This window comes from Embiotoca jacksoni, unplaced genomic scaffold, assembly GCF_022577435.1.
Source record: "Embiotoca jacksoni isolate LCO1_2020_lvr unplaced genomic scaffold, fEmbJac1.0.p SCAF_40, whole genome shotgun sequence".
Classification (NCBI taxonomy): domain Eukaryota; kingdom Metazoa; phylum Chordata; class Actinopteri; family Embiotocidae; genus Embiotoca; species Embiotoca jacksoni.
The window spans coordinates 915235-924683 of record NW_027185393.1 but is presented as its reverse complement, the minus strand read 5'-3'; the positions used below and the strand labels follow the sequence as shown (position 1 = coordinate 924683).

Sequence of the window (9449 nt, the reverse complement as noted above, 5' to 3'; positions counted from 1 at the left end):
CCAGTCTTGGTTGTAATCTGGGCTCACTCCGCTGGCTGCCTCTCCTTTTCCTCCTCCTCCTCCTCCTCCTCCTCCTCGCTCTGCTCTCTCTCTCTCTCTCTGTCAGCTGCTCCCCCCCCCCCTCTTGCTTCCTCTAAAACCCTCCTGCTTTTTTGCCCTCCCTCACTGTACACAGCATTAGCAGAGACAGCGTGGAGAGGGGGTGGGGGGTGGAGGGATCAGAGGGATAGAGTGTGTCTCTGTGTACCATGTGACCTGATGGTGTAGTAGGATTCCCCCGGCAGCTGTCGCACTCATTCCTTCACCATGCCTCCCTATGAGCCTCCTACATCTCCAACGATCGCTGCTGAGGCAGGAAGTGAAGCGGCTGGTTCCCTCCTGCAAAGTGAAGCACAAAGAGGAATTATTATTATTATTGTTATTAAATGTGTTTAGGATTTTCTCTTTATGATAAGGAACAATTTTAAGGTAAAGATTTGTAGGATTTCAAAGATTTCAGAGTAAAGTAAAGTATAACACTGTTGACTGTGTTTCTTGGTTGTTTGTATATAGTATATATAGCTATATACTGTACTGTATATATACATATACTGTGCATTTAATATTTTCTAGTTTTTACTGCTATTTACTGCTATTTTATTGCTTTTCTATTATTATATTATTATCTATTGCTTCTGTATGCTGCTGTAGCGAAAAAAATGCCCCCTTAATAATTAATAAAGTAACTACCTAACCTAACCTAAAGGTACTTCAGAGTAAAAAAGCAAACTGTCAACTCTGTAGTTGTCAACTGCTCACATCAACAACATTTATTCATCGTTCACATGCAGAGCAAGAAATATCAGAAAAAGCTGCTTAACAACCTGACGTATATAGCAGGAGCTGGTGGAGACCAAAACAGAGATAAAACAGAGAGTGAATATTAAAATGAGATTAGTTGGGTGAAGGTTTAGAGAGAGAGAGTTCAGGAGAATCACGACTCCAACTGAATGCTGATGTTTATTTACTATTTTTTGTGTTACAGCTTGATGAGGCAAAACAACATCTTGTACATTATTTCGACAGATCTTGAGAAGTCGTTGCTGAGATCTGAAAACATGGCAACATCATTACAAACAAGTAGGGCGAGTAACTCGATCAGACTGACTGTAATCCAGCCAACTGTTTATCCAGGGTGACTAAATCTCTTTATTTGGAGGTGAAACTGAAGGTGAGTGCACCTGAAGTGATGGTAATGATGCTCATTACTGGAAGATTGTATGTAGTCAACAGGAAACACTTCTAATTGATGTTTACAGCTGACAGTTTTTTTTATTAAAATTTTACTTTTAAGATAAGTTTGGAGTCTGGTTTGACTGACTGTTGATGTTTCTTGACCAATCACCAACCATCAGTGATGTCATCGTTGGTTTGTGAACGTTATGAATCCTCCAGTTCAGATTCTGTCTGTCACCATCTTTAATAGTTCGTAGCGGTTTGGAGCAGGAAGTGACCATATTTGGACGAGCTGGGGGAGGAGCCAGCGGTGGATCTGACCGATCTGATTGGAAACCTGACGATACTACGTCCCGCCCACCGATAGCTGTAACCTGACTGCACCGCAGGCCTGTCAATCAAACAGACACGCCCCCAAAAACAGGTCTTTTTGAATCTTCTTTTCTAATGAATGAGGGATTATTTTCAGATGGACCTCCAGAAAACTAATAAGAAGGAGTGACTTTAGCTAACAACACCGAGATAACTGATGGACACATTTTATTCACTTTGGATTTGATGAGAGAAGTTGAATGGGAGTCTATGGAGCCGGAGGCTTTTTGGAGCCGACCTCTAGTGGCACTCGCTGGTATTGCAGCTGAAGACACTTCTGGATCAGAACCATTTTTCAGACCTGAAGCTACGAACTCTTTTATATCCAGCTGTGGTCTGGACCCATTTGACTTCTTTACAGAAAAGTTGCTGATCTCAGCAACTAACATGGTGAGTATTACTGATAGAACCTTTGTGATCAAAGCTACAAAAATAAAAGAATTTCCATACCAAGTCTGAATTTATTTATTTAATATTTGCACAAAACCATGCAGGTATTTAAATCCTTGTGAGTTTTGCTGTCAGAAATGATTGTTTGACCAGTGAGTCAGGATGAGTTACGAAATGTTTTTCTGCTGAGTTCACATAATATTCTGTATCAGACCACCTGTAAAAACAAAACCTGCTGGTGGCCTGAGACCCCACCGCTGGCCAGTCGAACACAAAGATGCTCTGAAATTTAAAACAAACCTGATCACTTACTGTGCAGTGTTCCTGTGACATTTGTGCACAGAAACTGTTTCTGCAGTTTTGCATTTGAATTTTATTTCTGAACCAGTGCAGCAGCTTTAATTAAAAACTATACTGTAAGAACATGGAAGATGGTCTTTTTGGATCAAATTTTAGTGCAGTTGGTTTGACCATGGAGAACTATACTTTTACAGCAAAATTCAATACTCTCACTTTTACTAAAATAACCATAATTATGCAGTAATGTGTGAAATCATTAAACAATTCTGTAACAGCCTTGAAGGGCTTCTCTAGAAAAGTAATACAGTCCCGATCACTTGTACAGTAACGATGTAATCCATAAAGAAGGAGAGACACTGACTATTTAATGCAACCGACAGAAATCACAGCAGATTGACAGTAGAAACATGTTACAACTCTATTCTCTAATAGAAACACACACACAATAAATAGACCAGGACACACACATGTTCCACGGAGTCATTCTATCCTTGAGGAATGAGGAAGAGGACATCCTGTGGTGTTTCCCCTGAGCTGTATAGCTGGAAACTCCCACCCCACAACAACAGGAACGGGCACACCATCCACTCACAGCGGCCCGCTGCTCTCCACTGCACAAACTCTTCTCTGGTTGCATGTTGGACCAGTAGTGCTCACAGACAGTAAAAACCCATCACACTTATTTGTCTGAAGGGTTGTTGCTGGACGTCACAGCCCAGAACACAAACTTTAACAATTCATCTGACTTTTAACACTTTGCTAGTTTGTGTGATTGGGTTTAATTGAGTTTATCAGTATTAGTAATATCAGAGAAAATGTTCAGGATAGAAACTCTGTAAGGTCGATGGCTCCCTCTGGTGTACAAAACATGAACTACAACAGGGCAAACAAATCCTGTAACATCTGACACATTCTAAATCAGTCGTTCTGTCAAATCTGTCTTACATGACAGATTTGGTTTGGATCACATGGGTTATGGTTCGGGCGGGTTTGGACCACATGGGTCAGGGTTAGGGTTTGAAACACATGGGTTAGGGTTTGGACCACATGGGTCAGGGTTAGGGTTTGAAACACATGGGTTAGGGTTAGGGTTTGAAACACATGAGTTAGGGTTAAGATTTGGACCACATGGGTTCGGGTTAGGATTTGGACCACATGGGTTAGGGTTAGGATTTGGACCACATGGGTTAGGGTTAGGATTTGGACCACCAGGGCATCTGGACCTGTCACTTTTTACTCTGAGGATGCTTTCAAACATATTTCTGAACATAGCTTTTATTTATGATGCAATAAATAGAACTATAATCAAGGACCACTTCCATCCTGGACCCAACCTGTTTCACTTCTGCCTTCTGGAAGGGACTACAGGTTGGGGATGAGACGAGAACTCAGCTGAAATAATGCAGGAGCCGAAATACTGTTTATTGATGTGTGACTAGTTGGTTACAATAATTAAAGTTAATGCATACATTCCTGTTAATATGACTTTAATCGTCTTTAGAACAGGTGACAATGCTCTTTTAATTCCTTTGTACACTCTGAAAAGGTTAGGTTTGGAGGAGTTTGAGGTCAGTCAGTCAATCAAGAGGAGGTGATCGTTTTTGGACCTCCCTCGTTCTCCCTCACTCGGCCGGTATCTCCCTCTGGTGGGGTTTAATGGTAATGTTATAAATTGGAGAATGGACAGTCGTTTTGTACAATTCATTTTTGTTTGGAGTTAACAGTTCATTTTCACAGAGTCCACCTGTCTCCCAGAAGAGCTCACCTCTGGCTCTGCCATGACGCCAATCAAAGTGCCTCCTGGTTGGCTGGTCAGCAACAGGGTCAAAGTTCGTCCGTGATTTTGTAGTTCTTGTCTGTAACTTCAGGGTCACACGCAAAAGTAGGACATTTGTCGGTCCCTCTTTCAGACTCCGTACAGGCACAACAACTTTTTGCACGTGTAAAGTATATCTGTGTGCACACAATTTGTTTGCACGTAGACAAAATATGTTTACAGCTGCAAAACAGTTTCCCACCTGCCCCTCCACCAGTGTAATTACGGTAGGGGCCGTATCCCAGGCGAAGGTCCTGAAAGATACATTCACGGGTTGTCTTTCCTGTTCTTTCGGTGTTCTTTTACGAGCAGAATACACTGCAGTGTTCCTCATTTTTTATTTACTGTAAGTTCTTTGTTTTCCCATTTGGTAACACAATGCTAATAAAAGAGCACGGGGAGAATGGGAAAGAAGACGGTTGAAGGGATCTTCCAGGACCTTCGGCCGTATTAACACGTCTGTCCGTACCAGAGTCGGACGGCCGCTGCTATCACTCCGGGCTCACTCTCCGGTCCGGGGCATTCAGTACTCAGCATGGCGGCTGGATTTGAATAAAAACAGCAGACCTGTCCGACGGTTAGCAGATTCAGTCCGAGCTCAGCCTGCTAGCCTGCCTCAGCTAAGCTACCTCTTGTAGTTTAGCAGCAGGGACACGAGAACACGTGACCGTGGACAGGCTGAGCGCTTCAAGTCACCATCGGTCATCTCGGCGGACGAAGTCTGGGTCAGCACTCCTCCTGCTCTTTTGGGTGATTTAGAAGAAGTTATCTCTTGCAAGCACTGGTCGAGAGAAGTGCTAACTACACCACAACTTACAGCTTCTTGGACTTCAGTGTTTCCTCGTTTGTTAACAGATGAACAACTCGACGATGAACAAAGCAGCAAATATAACCGGTGTAGTAACGACAGGACAACTTGTTACGTACAAATACACGTTTAAATCTGATGATTAGACAGCAGCATCAAAACTAATCCAATCTTAAAAACCGAGTTCTTCATGTATTCAACCAACGACCCACAGCTACACAAGTCTTCACGGTGTTTCGTGTGATGGCTCCTCACCAGGAGGTCTGAACAGACTCCTCACCAGGAGGTCTGAACAGACTCCTCACCAGGAGGTCTGAACAGACTCACCAGGAGATCTGAACAGACTCACCAGGAGGTCTGAACAGACTCCTCACCAGGAGGTCTGAACAGACTCCTCACCAGGAGGTCTGAACAGACTCCAGGGGTCAGTGTGGAAGTGACAGCAGGAGGCTGCAGCAGCTCCTTTCATTGCCTTCTGTCATCTTTGTTTTATTGGAGAAAGTAATGACCAACCATCTTCTTATTTCAGGCCGTGCACGTCTCCTCATGAAGCAGCCCTCCTATGAACACAGTTACAGCAGCAGTTTCCATTCATGCGGAGGCAACCGATTGCTCTGGGCTGCTTCGCCACCATCTCACTTTATGCCACCTTGATGTCACTGTTTGTCTTTCAGATGTGCAGCTGCCTTTCCTGAGTCCTGCTGCTGAATGTGATGTCGTCTCCTCACACGGCCAGAGTGAGGTGGCATCAGAGGACGACAGAAAGCTGAGGTCGAGCCGTGGCGCGATCAGCGGGACCCGAGGGCTCGCGTCTACTTCTCAAACGCTCCCGTCCTCGTACTCAGGCTGCAAAACCCACCTCAGCATGGTGAAGACGGCGAAGATGGAGCTACTGAGAGCGCTCGTCAGCGAGTGTCTGTCTGCGGCCGCGGAGGAGATCTTCAGGATCGTTGAGAGGACGGTTGTAGAGCACGAAGAGGAGATGTCCTGTTCGAAGTGGGTGGTGGACAGCCAGCGCAGACTGCTGGATGTCGCCAAGTCACACAGTGAAGGTCAGCTTGTCTTTAAGAGGGAATCATGATGTGGAGCAAATTAAAACACACAGAAAGGACTGAAGAGGTTGATGCTGAAGGTTATTAATATATTTAGTAACAGAAGTATTTCCTAATGGTCAGTGATTTATGTACAGTAGGCTGGAAACTGGACCGTATCTCAGAGGATCTCATCCTCCCATTCACTAACGCTGACCTCTGCTGCATTACACAGCAGCCGTAACAGATCTGATCCGAATGTGCACTCAACTCTTCTCTTTGCAAACTTCTTATTCCAGTAGGTCAACATGAACCCCTCAGCTGACAGTCCTCACACCACAGATGGACACAAGCAGTAAAAATACTACAATCAACTTTTAAAACAATGGTGCTGGAGAGTTTATAAAGATTCATTCCACCCAGTAAGAGTGGATGTCATGCAGTAGTTTGCACAACTCTGCTCTACTAAAGTCTGATGAAGTTTGAATATCTCAATGTCAGATTTATTCTTCCAGCCAAACACTCTCTAGCAGCACCAGCTGTGTTTGAGAAATAAAGTTGATATGATGGTTGTTCTGTCAGGGTTTAGTGAAAGTGTCTCAAAGAAGTGGTTTTGAACACATTAACGTAGGAAGAAAAGATCTCCTCATGCTCTGGACTTTATTTTCAGTCATGCTTTAGAACTGAAAAGTGTTTTATGAATCACGCTCTGGAGTCAGTAGAGACCGTCTGTGTCTTATTAAACGGCACTTTCATGCAGACTTTGGGAAAGATGAAATCATGAATACAATATGTATTTTATAATGAATTTAAATGTAATTGGGGGTCCCAAAAATGAATAATTTAGAGGTGAACGCTGCAGTATTAATGCTTGTGGAGTTCACTCTCAGAGAAAAAGGCTTTAACAACTCGACGTAAACTGGTACATAAAAACGTCGTATTTAACAAAGATGGTGAGATGGAGCCGCAGCGCTGCAGCGAGCAGTAAACCTCTTTAATGGAGGGCGACTGGGAACGTAGAGCCGTCCCAGAAAATCAACCTCGAGTCAAACCATATGTATGAAGTTTGGAGAAGATGTAGTGTTGTGTCAGTTGATGCCTGCAGCTCACATCTGACGGGATGTTCTCAGCCAATGAATGTGTTGCCATGGCAGCGTAGTGTCAGAGCAGACAATGGGTTTGAATGTCTTTATAAGCTCCTACTGTATGTTGCAGTTAAGTTACATTTTCAAAAGCAGCCCTAAAAACTGTCTTCAATTTTTGAAGTGTGTCCTCCTCTGTTTCAGACTCTTTCCAGATGTGTGCTCCAGATGAGCAGCAGCCTCCTGCCAGCGTGAACGTCAGTGTGAGCTGGGAGGAAGCAGATAACAGCACCGCGTCGCTGCCCACAGAGCTGACAGACTCCCCCTCCTCCCCCGCCACCGACGACGATGACTGCGAGGAAGACGATGTGAAGCAGAAGCAGGACCTGAACACGCCGCTGAAAATCCTCAAAGTGAAGAAACCGTTTCAATGTCCCGTCGGCCCGAGCAGATTCTCCTCCAAGAAGACGATGGGGCGACACGTCAAAAAGCACCCGGAGGACAAGTCCTCGTCTTATCGGTGCCGGTCCTGCGACCGCTACTTCTGCAGCAAGGCCGAGTTCATCATTCACACCAGGATACATAAAGACACCGAACCGGACCAGTGCCACGACTGTGGGAGGAGCTTCGAGCAGAGAGACAGCCTCTTCATTCACAGACAGACACACACTCAGGACACACCGTATGTGCGTTTTAGTGAAAATCTGAGAGGAGAAAGTCACCTGACACCTGCCAGAAAGATGGAGTCAGAGCTGCAGCTGAGACACGCTGACTCTGGTGTCTCCACGTTTCCACTCGCTGTCCCTCCCTACGATAAGAGCGAGTTTGATCAGGAGTCTCTGCAGCCTTTGTGTCTTTATCACATCCAGACTTTTGCTGATACAGACTCCTCCGCTGCACTCAGAGTGGATCAGATTAAAGCCGAAGCCGATGAGCAGCGACTCTTTTCAGTGAACACGGTTGAGCAGGACGCAGACGACAAGCAGCCCGAACATCTGGATGTCAGAAACGTCCCGCCCAGGAAACCTTCGGGAAAATCCCCCGAGCTCATCGTCCAGTTCGAAGCAGGAACGGCTCAGAAACCCTACAAGTGTCCGTGCTGCACCAAATGTTTCTCCTTGACCAAGACTTTAATACGACACGTGAAGATGCACACGGAGGACAAACCCTATCAGTGCAGGTTCTGCGGACGGAACTTCTGTCAGAAGTCCGACCTGGTGAATCACACCAGGATTCACACGGGAGAGAGACCCTACCAGTGCCAGGAGTGCCACAGGTCCTTCGCTCAGAAGGGAAACCTGGTGGTTCACATGAGGAAGCACACCGGCGTGAAACCGTTTCAGTGCAGAGAGTGCAGCTGCAGCTTCAGTCAGAAAGCCTCCTTTGACTGTCACATGCTGAGTCACAGCTAGTTATAGGCGATCAGTCCAAGTGTGGACAGTTTTTTTAAAGGGCTTATTTCTTCAGCAGAAAGTAGTCCCAGTGAAAACTGTAGAGGAAACTGATTAGAGGAATGCTGCTTGATCTCCTAAATGTCATTTTTGTGAGCCGTTTCAAACAATAAATTCCACTCACCTTCCTTGTGTTGGCGATAATTGAAAGAGTGATATCCCAAATTGAATAAGTGTCCATTACAGAAGTAAAGTAAAGAAAATCAGTCCCCTCCAGGAGTTTTTTTTTTTAATCTATCCGAGAGAACAACACTATCAACGTGATTGATTAATAAATGGACAGTCTCTCCTCACTCCCTCCACCTGTGTCTGCTTCACACAGTGTCAGTGCAGCAGAGGTGGAGCTCCGCCCACAGGGAGACACAGAGATCAGAGGACACAAACACAGCGGAGCTGCTAGGCAAATAACATAAATACAATATTTTTGTCTGGACCGCAACAGAGGGGCGGAGCTATAATATATAGTAATATAATATCATGTCTGTCACTGAGTGAGTGAGAGATCAAAGTTACACCGCAGTTTGGCTGAATGCAGTGACTTTTCAAATTAAAAGGAAGAAATACTGAATGCATATATAACCATAGGTGTACAGTATCTCCAGTAACTTAAGGGCCAAGTATAAAAATAATGCTTTGGTTGACTCCTAAAAGTCCCAGTAATAATCCACTTGACGCACTAGGAAAATATCTGATGATTATTGGATTTTATTTTGGAAATGAAGAGGAGTAGTGACAGCTCTGATGGAGCTGGACTCATCCCACTGACTTCACAGTAGAAACTGTCTGAGCAGCAGCTCACCTGTTCACTGTGCTGTAAGGTGTTGAGTTAGTGAGGCCGCCATTAGATCTCAGTAATGCCTCAGAAGATGGAATAATAAATAAAGTCAGTGCTGCTGTGTCGCCTTCGAGTCAGTGAGGATCCTGCCGGTGTGCGACGCCACAGCTGTTGGTAAAGTCAGTGCAAAGGAGCCGATGTTCCACATT

At 44.8% G+C, this 9449-nt stretch overlaps 1 protein-coding gene across 3 annotated transcripts; it reads left to right on the top strand.

The window, feature by feature from the left end:
• Nucleotides 1-4496: 4496 nt before the first annotated feature.
• LOC138209780 (zinc finger protein OZF-like) lies at nucleotides 4497-8593 on the top strand. 3 transcript variants are annotated; one of them, XM_069168574.1, is made up of 3 exons: nucleotides 4497-4818; nucleotides 5576-5953; nucleotides 7219-8593. In XM_069168574.1, the coding sequence occupies exons 2-3, from the start codon at nucleotides 5767-5769 to the stop codon at nucleotides 8424-8426; spliced, it is 1395 nt and encodes a 464-aa protein (XP_069024675.1). In that variant the 5' UTR covers nucleotides 4497-4818; nucleotides 5576-5766; the 3' UTR covers nucleotides 8427-8593. The 3 variants fall into 3 exon arrangements, with proteins under 3 accessions (XP_069024675.1, XP_069024674.1, XP_069024672.1); XM_069168573.1 differs by having other exon boundaries at nucleotides 4497-4843; XM_069168571.1 differs by having other exon boundaries at nucleotides 4497-5953.
• Nucleotides 8594-9449: the final 856 nt, after the last annotated feature.

Bases quoted from the DNA above. Each gene is read 5' to 3' on its own strand.
- LOC138209780 (XM_069168571.1), top strand. From the start codon at position 5,464: ATGAACACAGTTACAGCAGCAGTTTCCATTCATGCGGAGGCAACCGAT. The intron at 5,954-7,218 runs GTCAGCTTGTCT...CCTCTGTTTCAG, and splicing joins CGCCAAGTCACACAGTGAAG to ACTCTTTCCAGATGTGTGCT.